General features: G+C 47.1%; 1 protein-coding gene across 3 annotated transcripts in view; it reads left to right on the top strand.

Annotated features, from left to right (window-relative positions):
• Positions 1–16898, top strand: part of LOC135919483 (solute carrier family 45 member 3-like) — a 161168-nt gene that overhangs the window by 36111 nt on the left and 108159 nt on the right. For 2 of the 3 annotated variants that reach the window (XM_065453337.2, XM_065453335.2), the window contains exon 2: positions 2971–3060. In XM_065453337.2, the coding sequence (XP_065309409.2) occupies positions 2971–3060 (90 nt within the window). Of the gene's footprint in view, positions 1–2970; positions 3061–6571; positions 7063–16898 lie in introns of those variants that run through there. The other variant, XM_065453341.2, reaches the window with a different exon arrangement.

Raw genomic sequence — 16898 nt, 5'->3', positions numbered from 1 at the left:
TGGGACGCTTTAGCAGAGATAGCAGTAACGTGGGGGGACCATGAAATGTTGTGAGTCAGGTGAATTTCTATGTACTTGTATGACTGAACACGAGATACTACAGAGTTGTTAATAAAGTAGGGCCAATTTGAATTGGATTTCTTGCGACTGAAAGAAATGAATTAGCATTTGCCCAACTTTAAACCCATTTGCCATTTACTACACCACATACTAATTAGGGTAATGTTGTTTTGCAGGATAACGTGATCATCCGGAGAAGGTATTTTTCTGTAAACGATACAATCATCAGCGGATAGTCTTATGCTTCAGGACATGTTAGTGGACAAATCATTGATATAATTTAAGAAAATTAAAGGGCCAAGGACGCTGCCATGGGTAACTCCCGAAGTTACATCGGCCAGGTGAGATGCAAAGTTATCAATATATGTGAATTTTGGTGAAATTATAAAAAATTCGAATCCAAGATAAACTATCAGAGTCTACTCCGAGGTAATTTCATCTTGAAAACAACCAGCAATGAGCAACACGTTCGAAAGTTTTGGAAAAATCTAGAAAAATGATGTCACCTTCTAAGTCATTGTCCATGTTAAAGTGCAAGTCGGTTGTAAATTCAAGCAACTGCGTATCGCAGGACAGATGTTTTCGAAAGTCATGTTGATTAATCAAAAGCAAGTGATTAGACTTCAGGTGGCTGCAGACGTGCGATGCGATAATATTCTCCGGCAACTTACAAAAAATTCAGTGTTAAGGAAATAGGGCGGTAGTTGTCTGGTACCTTTTTATTTCCGGCTGTGAATACTGGAATTACCTTAGCCACCTTCCAGTCTTTACGTAATTGGCCGTTCGACAATAATTGCCTAAATATGCAACATAATATTTTACTAGGTAGGGGTAGGCTATTTTTTATTCCATTCTATTCTATTTTTTTGTCTACACCGGCAGACGTACATAGTTGGAGGTTATGTATAAGACATGCAACGCCTTCAGAAGTGGTCGTTATGGGTTCCATGTAAGGATATGCTTGTTCCAGAAGTACGGGTTTGGTTAGATGACCTCCCTTGGTGAATAATGATAAAAAATATCTGTTAAACTCACATGAGCACTGAGCATCCGTTACGGGAATGTTGTTATCATTGAAAAGACAAATTTGCTGCGATGCATTATCAGGCGTTATGACTTTCCAAAACATTCTTGGGTTTGAGTGTAAAAGGGAGGGAAGGTCGCACGAGTAGTACTTACCTTTAGAAATGCATATAGCTGAAGAATATTCTTTTAGGCATACCTTGTACTTTTCGCCGGAAGATGGGCTGGATGAACACTTCGCAGCGCTGTAAGACCGTTTCCTTTTCTTTGGTAGTCTGCGCAGTGACTAGTTGAACCAAGGATTTTTTTATCACGTGAAATGGAAATAAGAGGCACATACGTGTCAACTAAATCTGGCATCTTATTTTTGAAAGCCAGCCAGTTTTCACCAGCAGAATGTTGTGGAAAAGTTGGTATAAAATACTGATGGAAAAACACTGCCATTTTCTTGTTCATGCTATTAGTATGCTTTATTGTCGTTACTAATCAATTTATTAGCTATAGATCCCATGTTTCGTACCGGTTGAGGATAGTGAGTTAAAATAGCCTGCGATAACTAAATCCGTCACAGTACTCAATTAGGCCTATCATATCAGGAATGGTGGTTAGCCCTAAATCTAAAATATTGTCACGTGTAGGTTTATTTACCACCTGTGCAAAGTTGAAATCCAGCGACAGGTTAACAAAATATGTTGAAGTATGGTAGGAAGACGATAAAATTGGCTAAATTGGCGAAAAGTTAAACTCTCTGAAAAGATAAACGTGATCCGCAGGGCAGCTCATGATTGGCGCAGGAATACTGCTTGGCAAGTCCTCTAGGAACAAATGACTAGCGACAGGTGGACAATAACAAATGCCTATTAGTAGGTTAACAGAGTAGCAATTAAGTAGCCCACATTATTTCTATGCTAGAATTTTTGTCAATACTGAAAGATGGGACTGCGTTCTTAATGGCCAACAGTACCTCTCCGCTGCTCCTTTGTGTACGATCACATCGATAAATGGCGCAGGCCCCATAGATGAGTAATTTATTGTCTCCGATATTAGGGTGCAACCAAGCCTCTGTTAATGCTAGGACGTCTGATGGGCTGTCATCAAGGAACGATGAGACCTGATTACACTTTGGCAGAATACTTCTTATGTTACTAAATTATACTGATAGTGAAAGAGTTATAGCAGGTTTGGAAGGTTGTTTGCAAACGCGCTCGTTCCCCCTTCGTCCTAGCTATCGTGTAGATAACAAAACAGAGTTATTTGTGGAGTCAGAAAGGTATGTCGCTCTAATAATTCGGAGTTTATCGAAAGATAACTTGAAAGGTTTGGCCTGTGCCCTGGCGAATTCCAGCAATTTTTTTCTGGCTTGACGTGTCAAAAGCGGAAAGTATTCACTTATTGAAAATTGAGAGCCTTTTAGTTGGCGGACCGGGCAAGAATGCTTTGCTTGTCTTTGAAGAAAGTTATCTTTGCTCTAATAGGCCGGCAGCTATTTCGAACAAAACTACCCAATCTATGTACCCTTTCAAATTGCCGATTATAGACACTGCGAGGCCAAGTTTTCCGGAACAGAAATTTTGAATTAATGATACATGACGCCATCCGATCTTCGCTCTCGCAATCTTCAATACCAAAGAAAAGTATATTAGAACGTCGCATTCTGTTTCCCGTGTCTTAACACCTTGACGCTGTGTTTTTTAACTGATCGGCGATGACAGAAACACTACAGGCAGTCATAGTAGTTTCGCTAGATGCGAGTGAAGCGTTAGCCGCCTCCAGTGTCCTAACCTTTCCACCCAAGAGCTTGATTTTACAGTCAACGGTTTTCTGCTTTTCTTTTACGCCATGAAGTTCACGCAGTACAGCACCTTGCCCTTCTTCTACTATGCGCAGTGTCTCCAGAATGGAAGCAAGTGCCCGCGACAGATCATCAGTGCCAGTACCTGGATTCATTTCAACGTCCCCGGGGATGAAAAGCAACAGGTCAGACAAACTGTGACGCAACAGAGACGGAATCAACATTACTCATATTAGCATAAGAACTATGGGGTGGGCACGACACCGCAATGAAACGATGCTCAGCGGACTTGAAATATAAGGCACCACTCAAATAACTGACCTACGTAAGCAGTACCGGTAAGCGCACCATCGTGGCAGCGGCGTCGTGCCCAACTGCGGCAGTTCAATGCAGGCGTTGATATCCCTCGCCGTTATCTTGAGTGATAGCTGTTGGCGATACACGTTGCCAGACTAGTTGACTGGAACCGGCAGCGTCAAGCGAAACGAAGCTTGTCGAAACCGGCTGTACTACCAGCTCGTATAGCGGAGCGCAGGGATGCCATTCAGAGATCCAGGATCCGTAACCGAGAAGGATTGTAAACTGCGGAATCTACATTTCACTTTTGTTTCTACTCCAACAGGAACACGAATGAAAGCCGCATAACGATCACGCGCGCACAGATCTACTGCCTTTAATTACGAGGAAGATCAGTTGAAACTCTGTCTTTCTCACATGCTATTGGACTATAGAGTCAATTTTGGTATACTGCGTCTGTACGTGTAGTCGAATAAGGAATACGAGCATTTTACTTTCATGCAGGAAGAGACCTTCCTGGTTGAAGGAAGGAAAAGTTTATTTTTTAGGAATCTTTCTTAGAGTAGTTGCTATTGGTGTCCAGCTGAGTTCCTGTAACGCAAGGATCGTTCTGTGCGATTGTTGACTGTTGATTCTTCCGCTTCTCTCGAAAACCCAGCTGAAGGACTAGAATTATGTTATCTGCAACAGGCGATATTTTAAAAAAAAATTCAGTAAAAACTTAAAAATGATCACCCTCCATAGCTTGCTTTCCGACACTGTGAACATAGCTTAAATCCACTACAGCTGGTGCGATGCGTTTCCTAATCATGCATTTGCACTCGTGGAAAGGACTTTGCTGTTAACAAACCGTGGCTCAATTTCGGAAGTCTGTTGGAAGCAACACATTTTGTCCGATATGTTGTTATTCACTATTAACGTGCTCACATTCAACGGGGACGCGCATGAGCCCTCTTGGAATGGCCCCAGCCCAGCCCAGGTCCAGGCCCTGCTTCGAACACAGCACGTTGCGAACACGAAAAGCGCCAGTCATCCGGACGCACATGGCCTTAGATATGAATAAGCGAAAGAGAGAGGAAGACGCACCGTGACTCACAACAGGTCGCTATCATTTTCTGTAATTCCAAAAGACACTGACCGCGGAACCTTACAGTTCTTAGCCGAGTTTTGTCAGTGCATGATATGCGTACTTAGCGTCTCGAAGGACAATAGACGTCACCGTCTATAGGTTGTGGGAAGCTATGTGACATACAGCAAGACGAGGCGCAGCGCGGAGTTGACTTGAAGGTCAAGCATTCTACCCGCAGCAGTAGAGCTACGCCGCGCACGAGTGCTTGCACCATTCGTGGAGACCTACCAATCACGAACGGTAACCTTATTTAACCTTTGACTCGTTTGAAGGGCTCTTTGCTCTTGGAAAAAGATTATGTGGTGTAGATCACCGAGCAAAGGCGAACGTTTGCGCGCACGGTAGCTATTCCCGCTGCAGCTTTGCTGAAATAATTGATATCGATCAATATAAGGTGACAAGCGGCAATCACACCGTTTTGGCCTCCACGAGACACCGCCATCGGACGCCAAGATCGAGAAACTTGAGCGCAGCACCAAGCGAAAGTGCCGCCGTGACGCTGTATATCGATGCCATCTTTATTTAGACAGTGTTGCCTGCACAGGTAACAGATTCTGGAGTTGCCAATACTCATTTAAAGAAAGGAACATCACGGCATCGTGTCATGGCATGCCATGACATGCATGTCATTCCAGTAATGCCTAGTAAATTATGTTATGTCTTGCATGCTTGTGATACCCACGGATATTCTGATGTACAACAGCTTAAAAAACGACCACTACGGCCTCCCTACGTAGGAGGATAGATAGATAGATAGCTAGATAGATAGATAGATAGATAGATAGATAGATAGATAGATAGATAGATAGATAGATAGATAGATAGATAGATAGATAGATAGATAGATAGATAGATAGATAGATAGATAGATAGATAGATTTGAAGCGCCTGAAGACATCAAAGAATGTCTCGCGATAAAAAAACGAAATTGGCTGTATACGTTACCTCGTCCAACGATATCTTAGTTCTAAGTTTGGTAAATGTTATTTTCGCGCATTTGGTTTTTGTTTCTTTGAGGGTGGATTTTATTTAGTAGCGGTTGTCCTAGTGCTTAGTACCTTTCTGTATGTCGTTTCTGGGGTGCTTCGACCTTTGCAATATTCAATAAATTAGACAATCTATTCGTCGTAACATAGGCAACAGAGCGATGTCAGTCCTCAACTCTCTCCATACGTGAAAGCTGTCGAGATAGAAGCCTCTCTTTCACAGTAACTGTTCTACGTACGCAGCCGAGTAGCAAGCAGAAAAGTTCTCCAGAAATGTTTCGTCACCAGCTCATCTGTTGCCGCTCGTAGATTTCAAACTGACGTGTACGCAGCCGATGCGGAGCCGCACCCACGTCTGGCTCCCGACCAGGGCGGAGACACCACAGAGGCGCACGCCCAACGGACGCACTCGAAACGCGTTTTAGGGTCGGAATTCCTCGTCGCAAAACTCTACTCCGCTCTCGGAAGGCGACATTTGGGCTCGCACGCACGCACGAACGCGAAAGAAAACAAAACGCGAGAGCGTGGCTCCAGACGGCAAAAGAATTTGAATCTTGAAGAGACAAGGAGCGAGCGCTGTAAAATTGTCTCTCCCTCTCGGCAAAGCAAGGGCGCCTACCAGCCCCCACTGGCCGGGGCAATCTTCCTGGACATCGCCTCCATCCTCTTCTTCGCCGTCTCCGAATCCGCGTGGCATCAGGGGGCGTGGGGGGGGGGGCGAAGTGAAGGACAGCCCGAGCCCGTCCGGCGCGCGCGCGGCCAGACAGCAGCAAGGCGACGGCAACCTCGGACGACACTTGGACGGGGAAGGCGGAGGCGAAAGTGGTGCGACCGCGGGGAAGCGGGCGCGCCCAAATAACAACAGGAAGGAGCGCGGGAGAAAGTGGAAGAAATGAAGAAGAAAAGCCGGGGAGGGGGGGGGGGGCACAAAATTACGCGTCTAATACGAAGCAGGGGCCACTCTCGCGTCTGCGAAGGTGAGAAAGGAGACGGAGCAGATTGGAAGCGTGAGCGAGAGAAGCTGTATACACCTTCCTCTCCGTTTTTCCGAGCGGCGCTGTAGAGAGGGGCTGTAGCTTGGCTGCAGACAACGGGCGTCGTCTTCCCTCCCCTGTTGTCGGGAGCCGAGGGGCGCGAGGGGGGGGAAGGGAGAGGGGTGTATTTCCTTCGCGGCGCGACGGGGTCTCGCAGAGGAGGAGAGGAGGAGCTGGAGGAAGAAGCTGAAGAGCAGGAGAGAGAGAAAGAGCAGTCGGCGTCGTTCGTACTGCCGGCACATGCGTGCGGGAGCAGGGATTGCCTTGCCTCCGTTTTTTTTCTCGGCGGCTGCTCCGTACTTCTCCCGCCGGCGCGCCGTTTCTCAGACTACGCCGGCTGCTGCTGCACGCCTTCGCGCGGCGTGCGCCGATTGTGCGGCGTTCCGGGTGACGTCGGACCAGCAAATCCGGTCGCGCTACTGTTATCATCGTTCACGAGCTAATTCGTCCCGTCAACAGCTGCCATTAAGCGAAGAACGTCAACGGCAATCGCACAATAGGGCGCCTCCTTTCACTCCCCCGCGGATTGCGCCAGACATGCGATGGATATCCGTGGCTTGTGAACCGAGGTGCGTTGTCATCCCCATCGATACCGTCCGTGGTGTTTCCATACGGGCGTCGTGCGCCTGTACGCGGTGACGCTAGCTGTGGCAGCATGACCGTGACAACTGTGTCTTAGAAAGTGGATCGGATTTCGTCCGAGCACGGCAACACACCCGGCGTCGGACTGCGCTCCAGTGAGTAAGTAACGTTCCGAATACCACATGCTGGATAAATGGATGGTCATGCCCTCTTTGAGAGCTGTAAGAAGGTTATGCAGTTATGAATGACGGAATGGCATGAATATGCTGAACGCGGTAGCTTACAGAATGTCGGGGTTCACTGATCTATCTCCGAACTTTTTCATATATTCATTTTTGTGATCGTTTTTGAGAAGAACTGCATAGTATTCCAAGAGTATTCTATTTAGGCGATGATTATTGAATGTAAAGGTCCCGGTATATTAAAAACTATACCCGGTTATATGTTCTTGATTAGACATGGGAGTGGAACTTATTTCGCTATCAATTCCGCTTGACGTTCAATTTCACACATTTGAAATGCCGGGTAATAAGGGCACACAGTTCAGTCCACGGTTGTCAATGTACCGCTCACTTTTGGCCTGGCCAGCAATATCGATATTCCCGCTTTGCGTTCAGCCAAAACTCAAGCATTGCAACGAAGCCAGGCGCACCTTCTAAGCTTTTAAAGTGCCACAAGATTTCGCGAAATATTCTAACAATGCAGTGAAGCTTGTTCTGGTGACGCCAGGGAAGCTTAATTATCCGTACACTGTGAACCAGCTTGCATGCTTAACGTCAATTTTGTGTATTTACAATCGACACCATACTAATCCTCCAAATAGGCGTCTTTGCGTGGAGAAACACCTTTATATAGGGCAACGTGATACCTCTGTAACGTGATGCTTTCGAGATTACGCCGTTCAAGCAGAATACAACAGGACTTTTAACACTCGACCACAAATGCGCCTAATATGTCTTTTCCTTCCTGTAAATAAACGATCCGTCCTCGTACTAAATATTTGCTGGACAAACGAAATCAACAGCACAAATAAAAAAAATATTGTAATTAGATATTGGTTCTCGCGCGAACGAGAACTAGCAACACTCGCCAGTTTACACTACGGTAAGATTAACAGCGCACTCTATGAATGGCATCCGACGACAAGCAGCAGCCATGGATGGCATTTAAGTGTGGCACAAGTTACAGCCCTCTACACGATGCACCCCAAAAGCTGCAGAGTCATTATCCATAGCCTTGCATTGGAAAGCACCGATCAGAGCGGTAAGCAACTGCGTGTTTTGCATAGACACCGGGCCATTAATAAAGCGAAAATGAGCCATCCACCCAATCGTAGCAACTGCTATAATTCGTCCCGGACTAGAACGAATTCTTCTTCAACTGCGAGGCTTTTTTTTCGAGGAACCCGTATGGGCTTCCTTTGTAGCAATTGCTACGATTGGGTGGATGTCTCATTTTCGCTTCATTAATTACTTCCCTCCACCTTGCGGGTTTTCGCAGAACTATTACGTCATACCGGATCATCTGCGGACATTTGCTAAATATGTTGCGCACGCATCCGTGTTCTGGGGATCGACGTGTAATAGATAATGAAACGTCATCTCGGTACGGAGATTGGCACAAACAATTCTGCGATGCTGTCATAATTTTTGCCGAGGGTCTCGGCTCTGGCATGATTGATGCCTTTTGGGTAGCAATAGAAATTTTGTCGAATTTCTACTCGCCTGGTGACAAATAGTTCACGTCACTACGTGAGGCCAGTGCTCAAAAAGGGTGCGTCACATCCGCGGTCATTAGCCTAAGTGGCACTGGCCGCCACACCCACAGTCAAATATCGTAAGCGTACATGAATACCGAAAACTGTGGACGTTAGAATGGGTGTCGCCGTAGCTCAGTGGGTAAGAGCACGCGTAATGCGGAGGATATGGGTTCGACCCCCGCCTGCGGCAAGTTGCTTATTCGTCGACCTTCGTTTGCCTTTATGCTTATTATTCCTACATTTCAATTAAAAACGAAGGAAGGAATTTACCCTGTTGTTCTTTTCCGGGTTTCATTATCTGGGGTCGCGACAGACTGTGTTTATTGAATCTTTACAGGAGCCTAGTTCGATCACGACTGGACCATAGTGCCGTGGTTTATCACTCTGCCACCCCGAGCGCGCTAAAGATGTTAGACTTCGTGCACCAACTCGGTATCCGCGTGGCCACTGGCGCCTTTAGAACAAGCCCTGTCGAAAGTCTATATGTAGAGTCAGATGAGCGGTCACTCCATTTTCAGAGAACATACATCAGCTTCATCTATTTTCTCAAAGTGCGCTCTAATAAGGAACATCCGTGTTTCACAACAGTTAATGACTTGACGTGTGAAACACTTTTTCGTTATAATAATAATAATAATATTTGGGGTTTTACGTGCCAAAACCACTTCCTGATTATGAGGCACGCCGTAGTGGAGGACTCCGGAAATTTCGACCACCTGGGGTTCTTTAACGTGCACCTAAATCTAAGCACACGGGTGTTTTCGCATTTCGCCCCCATCGAAATGCGGTTTTTCGTTATAGACCACCCTCTATGAGATTGCCTTTCTCACTGCCTGTAAGAGAAGTTAGCAAAGAAATGGATGTCCCATTTCTCGAACAGCGCCTATTGGCTCCAGCTAATCTATAACCGCCCTGGGAGTGGCAGGTGATAGACTGTGACATATCCTTTGTAGTGGTCACAAAGCACGCTCCTGACCTCGAAATCGCTATGCACTTCTGTGAACTTCAATTGAAGTACTCCTGCTGCGAATTCTACACAGACGCTTCAAAATCACATGTTGGCGCATCTTACGCTGCTCTTGATCCCTCTTTTTCTGTATCTGACGTGTTAAACCCCCTAACAAGTATCTTCACTGCAGAAGCCTATGCAGTACTGTTTGCGGTAACACACGTAAAGAAACTAAAACTTGACAAAGCAACCATATTCACAGACTCGTTAAGCCTTGTAAAAGCACTCATTTCTCTGCAAAAGTACACAAATGCTGTCTCCAGTGAACTTTACCCACTCTTATTCAACATCTATTTATCGCATAGACATGTAGCAATATGCTGCGTTTCTGGCCATAGAGGAATCGAGGGAAATGTGCTTGTTGGCGAGATCGCCAAATCAATAGCATCGCAGGGTATTCGTTCTGCTGCAGTCCATGGCACAGACATGAAGCCTTTCCTAAGAAACAAACTGCGAAACCACTGGCAACCCTTGTGGGACGCAGAAACGAGTAATAAGCTTCACTTAATTACGCCGAAGTTAGGTTTCTGGTATCCAACAACGAAAACACGAAGAACATGTCCTATTCACTAGACTAAGAATAGGACACACATTTGGCACTCATAATTTTCTCTTGACCGGTAACGAGCCGCCAACCTGTGGTAGATGTGGCGACATGCTGACTGTCCTCCATGTCTTGCTCGAGTGCCGGGAAGCGGAAAGAGACAGGAGGAAATATTTTCCTTTTGCATACCGCCATTGCATTCCCCTGCATCCGCTTATCTTCCATGGGGAAGAAACGCTTTTAAAGGCCGAAGCAGTCCTCGCTTTCTTGAAAGATGTTGTGCTACATGTTACAAGCCCATTCATGTCGTAGCGCATCCTCTTTCCAGAGGATATCGCTAGGGTAGTTTTCTTTGTATAGCACATGCCTCTGGGCCCTTGGGTTTCAAGGGCTCTAGTGAGGCAGCAGTGCTCTAGACAATTTTAGCATTTCACGTATTTTATATATTGCATCATTCTTTCTCAATGCATTCTGATGTTCATAGTACACGTCAGTAGTCATTCCCACAATTTTATTACACGCCGATTTTATGGAATTTACATCAACTCTTTTAACCCCTTTTGCAGCCACGGCACATTAAGATAACAGAACCCATCAGTCCACTGCGAACTCATTAACACTAGCATGGCGCTCCTTGGCCGCACCTGGCCCTTGCGCCATTAAACATCATTCATTCATTCATTCATTCATTCATTCATTCATTCATTCATTCATTCATTCATTCATTCATTCATTCATTCATTCATTATCTGTTGCCTTTAAAAAAATACGGGGCTCTACGTGCCAAAACCCCGATTTGATTACGAGGCACACCGTGGCGAGGGAGCCCGGAAGAACTCGGACCACGTGGGGTTATTTAGCGTGCACCTAAATCTAAGTACACGGGCCTCATATAGCCGTGAGTAATAAACACCGGGCGCCTCGGTTCCCTGATCCCCCGACCCTTGTTCTCGCTGTCGTCGTCGGGACGTTCTACCGAGTGGGTCAACCTTGAGGCCATCGTCGCCGTGTGGTCTTCGCATTCCTCCACACGTGGTGTGCTTGGTCGTTTGCGCTGTCCCTGACCCTATGTTCCGTATGAACGGCACTCGGAAGATGTGCCGGCGACGGCATCACCAGGGACATCGGTCGCTGTAACGCTATCTTGCCGCGGCAAGACGGCAACGTGTTGCGCCAGAGAAAACTTTGCGGTCCCCCGTCCCTCTTGTTGCAACGACGCGTACGACACACCGGGAACGCAAGGCTGATATCTGAAGAGGGTGCCGATCGCGCTGCCAGATATCTTGCGGCGTTTCCGCGCTAGCTGTTTCGCCATTTGAGGCGCGGCGGTGTCGTTGAAGCCATGAAGATATCGTCGCCGCTGATATCGCCCTACGAGTGATGAAATTTCGAAGTCTATACGTTTCCGTTATTTCACCAACTCTTTCTGAAGAACCCCTATATTGTCGACATCGTGGCACTTATTCGCCCCTTGGGCGTAGTACACATGGTGGGATTGTGACGCTATGGTACGCTTTGTTGGAGTGCGAATACCGGTGCACCCGCTTTCAAAACTGGACTCTGGAGTTTTTTACGTGCCGCAGCCACCATTTGATTATGACGCACGCCGCAGTGAGAGGGACTCCGGATTAATTTTTTACCACTAGGGAATCTTCAGCGGGCCCCCATTTGCACGGAACTCGGGCGTTCTTGCATTTCGTCCCCATCTATATGCGGCGGCCGCGGCCGAGATTTGATCCCGGGACCTCGTGCTTAGCAACGCAACATCATAGCCACTATAAGCCACCGCGGTGGGTTGCCTTCACAACTGTTGACAAACTTCCGTCATGTGGGATGGCTTAAGATTTTAGAGCGTAAGGGCACACCGTAAAAATATTCGTAAGAAAAAAACAACAAAGCACGCGAAAAGTAGGGAAACTTAAGTTATATAACGTTTCTACTTTCTTTTTCTCACTTTTTCTACAGTTTCACTCAAGTATTCCGGTGACGGCTCTTCCGTAATTAAAAAATAAAAGTGAATGTAATTGCACGATCCACTCCCTTACGGGAATAACTTTTACTCCCCTCCTGACGTGTTGCCCAGACGCTGCGGCGATGTGCGAGAATAAAAAGAGTGAAGCGCGCCATTTTTATGCCCTTGCCAACTTCGTCGCCTGATCGACGCCATTAGGACGGCTCGCGGGAGTGAAGAGCATGTACAGATGATGGAACCTCAATCGTCTTTGTAAGTCTACTTACTTTTCAGTGAACGGAAGAATAAAAAAAAAAGACGATATCCTTCACGTTAACACATTTAAGCGTTCCATGTTGTTTGTATGTCTAACACTGGCGAGCAGACGTCTGGCGACCGATGCTCACGTGCATTTTTGTTTTTCTTCGCATCCTGAGGCTGCCGTTTGAAGTGCTATGTATCCTGTGTACGCACTCGACCAATACCGTTCATTGAAGCGATTCCACGCTGCGGAGCTGCGCTAGAAGAAATTTGAATTTGTTGCCGATGCGGCGCGTCGTTAAACTTATGCTCGCGAGTGTTCCTGTCGTTGTGACGGCAGTGAATCGATTGGTTCCCCACTGTGAGCCACGACCGTGGTCTATGCTCGTTTAATTGACGCGAAAGGGTGTTATGGCTGACGTAGTACATTGCCTCAGGCCTCCTCCTTCCGGGGAAAAAAAAAAGAGCTTGCACTTGGAGTGCCTCTTCGCTATCTGCAGCCTGAGACGATGAGCCCCCTTCTTGTCCGGAGAGTGTGCTCGTTGAGCGCTTGCTGATAAAGGAGCCCAGCAACAGAAAGCAGTGCGGCTGCTCGGTCGCGCTGATAACGCGGCGAGGCGCGTGCGCACTAAAGTCGGGCTAATCTGCAGCCACTGCACACCCGAGAGTCGTCCTTGATACGCAGTTGACAATCTCCGTCCGCGAAGTGCGCCGGTAATGCTTAAAGCTTCCCACAATTCGTTATTTTTTTCTTTTTTTGATAGCGCGGAAGGAATGAAGGACGCGAAAAGAAGTGTGTGGGACACGCACTGACTGACAGCCGACAAGAAAAAAAAACAAAAAACAAAACAAAACAAAACAAAGCGAATATATTCGCAAAGGAGAAACCTGCGCGCGCATGCACTCAACCAGCGGTACCTCCGAGAGAGAGAGAGATCAAATCTATGGTGGCGATCAAGCAAGGAAACGGAGGGAGCTGATATGCCGTTATCAGACATTTTCCTGATGCGGAACGCGTCTACCATTTCGCCTTTGTGCTGTGTGCTTCTTGCCGTGTCCGTCGAGCCACATGGTTTCATACAACACTTCGAACATAATTACTAATAATAATATTTGGGGTTTTACGTGCCAAAACCACTTTCTGATTATGAGGCACGCCGTAGTGGAGGACTCCGGAAATTTCGACCACCTGGGGTTCTTTAACGTGCACCTAAATCTAAGCACACGGGTGTTTTCGCATTTCGCCCCCATCGAAATGCGGCCGCCGTGGCCGGGATTCGATCCCGCGACCTCGTGCTCAGCAGCCCAACACCATAGCCACTGAGCAACCACGGCGGGTAACGTAATTACTAGAGGGAACTCTGGCGCCAGTGTGCCAGTGCAATGGGAGCGGTTCAGCCGGCATGGGAATTATGGGAAATACGTGGATATGCCTAAACATCGTCTTTCTGGCTTCAACCGGCTTCGTGACTTTGTGGGTGCGTCATTTTGAACAATGCACTGTGTAATAAATAATTAAATGAACATTATTAAAATTATCCGGCCGCAGGATTCTAACACAGGACCTCTAGAACAGAGGGTAGATATTGAAATAATTAGGCCGCCGACCCATGCGAACGTCGCCGAGCGCCATATAACGCCCTTGCGAATTGATCGCGGCGAAGCTATAGTGCCTCGAGACGCTTGGCGCGTTCCGATTTGGCCACCTCGGCAAACTGAACCATTGCCATTAGCAGCGATTGTGCGTGTACGCAGCGTCTCCTGCACTTAGCAAAGTATAGATTGCTCTGAAATTTGCGACAGTGAAGGCATACAAAGCGTAATAAACGAATCCTCAAGAACGTTTGAATCCACAAGCGCGAAGATCGGACAAATGTACTTCTCATCATTCCCACGGTGGCTCAACAATTGCAGCGCCTGCAGAGTTCCCTCCAGTGTGTTGTGGGAAACTCTATGCTTCGCACCCTATGCGCCGTTTCAAAAACGAACGATAGCCTGCTGGCTGAACTGCTCATTTTGCCACATCTTTCTGTTCCCTCTCTCCCGTCTCTCAGAGTAGGGTAGCCAACCAGATGCATTTCTGGTTAACATGCCTGCATTATCTCTTTATTTCTTCCTCCTTGTCACAGCCTTCTAGAAGTGGTACAGTGTAACTTTTTATAACATGGATAAAGCGCTCGCTTTGACTTCCATCCAGGCTGAATAGCGCAGGCCAGGCCATCTCGGTATCCCCGGTGGAAGTAGCTCATAAATCGTGGCGCTTGTGACCCTTACGGAAATCTAGGATGAAATCCAGGAGTTTCTCTAAAGAACATTTATTAGGAGCTTTTGAAAGTCAACGAGAAATCTTTAGGATGTCCAACAGCATTCTTTGTCCGAAGTGTATCAGGAACATTCTGTAGCATCGCTTCTGAGCTCTTCCCACGGCACTGTTCCTATCTCGGCGTGAAATGATGGCAGACTGTCTGGCTTGGAGATGTGGGAACTTTTTGTTCTTCGTTCTTATTCGAAAATGTGCCTTGCAGCATAAAATCTTTGGTGCATGCAAGTTATATGTACTGTTGTAAAGCGCACAAGTTAGTCCCGTTGAGCGGTGACTTCAACTCACGCTGTAAGATAAATGAAGCCATTGAATGCGCATATAGGGGTATAAATATATCTGTAACTTACGCTCTTGCACCATTTTTGGTGTAGGGGTGTCAGTTATACAGCGGTTTACGCCCTTATTCAGTTTTCAGGGTGTACCTTATCTGAAAGCACAGAGAGCGACTGCTGCAATGATTTACTTGGATGATGGAGAAGTTGAAGCCACTAAGTCAACGTTGAAAAAAAGAAAGTTGTTTAGCAGCCCATGTTGGTTCGGAAACTTTGACTTGGTCAGCGGCCACGACCTTTCCGTCATAATGTTACCACACCAGATGAATTCTTGTCGAACCGATGTATAAGTTGTTTGCCGCGCTCACCAGCAGTAGAAGTTTCCTCGCTCTCAAGAGCCCTTCTGTAGTGTACCACTGTTAACTAGTAACGCTGGTATTTGAGGGAACAATGAAGTCGGGCAAATTGCCTTTCGCCAAGGGGGTGCCCACTGAGAACGGACAGATGTTGCAAAGTGGCTTGAAATAACAAACAAAACAGGAATACGTGCTTTGCAACAGCTGCCATAACAATGCATACGTCAACGACACTGTCCGCTGATGAAACAATGCACAGGAACCGTCATTCACCCATAGAGAAATGTGGGATGAGGTGGCATAAAATTTTTCTACGAACTTTCATTCGCATCTGGGATATATTTTCCGGCCCCCGAGTACCTTTGTGCTGCTATTGCCTTCCTCGCGCCGACGATCGCTACCTTAAGTTCACTGTGGCTTGACGCACGGTATAGACTGGATAATATAAATCCCAAAAAGATTGTCGCGAGCTGTGCATATACGTGAACCAAGAAACCACACTTTTGCTTTGACTTAGCGGAAAAGTACCCGGAGAAGGAATTACTATTTCAACGTCATCGGCAATAACACGAACGTCAAGCGTTACGTGCCAAGCACTGGCTCATGTAATGCTATATAATTCAACGGCGTACTGTCCTGTCGTTTCTTTTCGCCGTCTGCGTGCCTGGCGCTGTTTTGTCATTTTGATTGTAACTCGTAAATTTCATATTAAACCGTCGTTGAAAGGCTGTTGAATTTTACCGCAGATCGTACTCAAGGACTCCATTCAAGGGAATGGCTATGGGTCGAAGGGCACGCTACGGCTGCACGTTCTGCAAGAATATCAGCGTTCGTCTGTACATACAACCGGCTCAGCATTGGCATAAAAGCCGTAATGTGTGACAGGGATGAAAACAGAGCAGCGGAAGCACACGTGCTTCATAACTTTCTTCCGCGGCACTTTTGCCGCGTCATCGCTGCAGCGGGCGCCCTAAACGAGCGTGCAGGGATCTCGCAGCCGCTGTCATGGCGGGCTCTTTCTTTTTTTTGGGGGGGGGGGGGGGGGGGCACTTGATCCGCACTGTGCGTCAAAGCGATGTTTTGTGGAGTGTCGGTAACGTTACTTTCCTCTTGCGGTGTCAATGACTCGGAAATGGCGCGTGAAATTGGTGCTAGGGAGTGCGTGACTCAAGAATCGGTGCGATTCCGTATACCCGATTCCGTACACGGGCTACTACCCAGGTTTCTCGATTCAAATCAGTGGTTTCCATTCTCGGTCGTTCATTGTCGGAGATGAGGCAGCTTTTGCGAGGTTTTGCGTGACTGGCACTGGACGAGTCAGGGCGCACGGGCGACACAGTTCCTGGTGCTCTGCTTATGAGCCCAGGATACTATGCCTATAGGATACTTGGTACCGAGTTAGGAGATTGGCTGTCGCCTGTCGGTGCCGACGCCGTTCGGTCCTAGTCCCGCAACATCTGTCAAGAGTTATCCTATCCCTGAAGGTTAATGATCGGAAGTACCACTCCGTGCAGATTGCG

This window comes from Dermacentor albipictus, chromosome 3, assembly GCF_038994185.2.
Source record: "Dermacentor albipictus isolate Rhodes 1998 colony chromosome 3, USDA_Dalb.pri_finalv2, whole genome shotgun sequence".
In the NCBI taxonomy this organism is placed as follows: domain Eukaryota; kingdom Metazoa; phylum Arthropoda; class Arachnida; order Ixodida; family Ixodidae; genus Dermacentor; species Dermacentor albipictus.
This window is presented reverse-complemented; position numbering and strand designations above follow the sequence as displayed.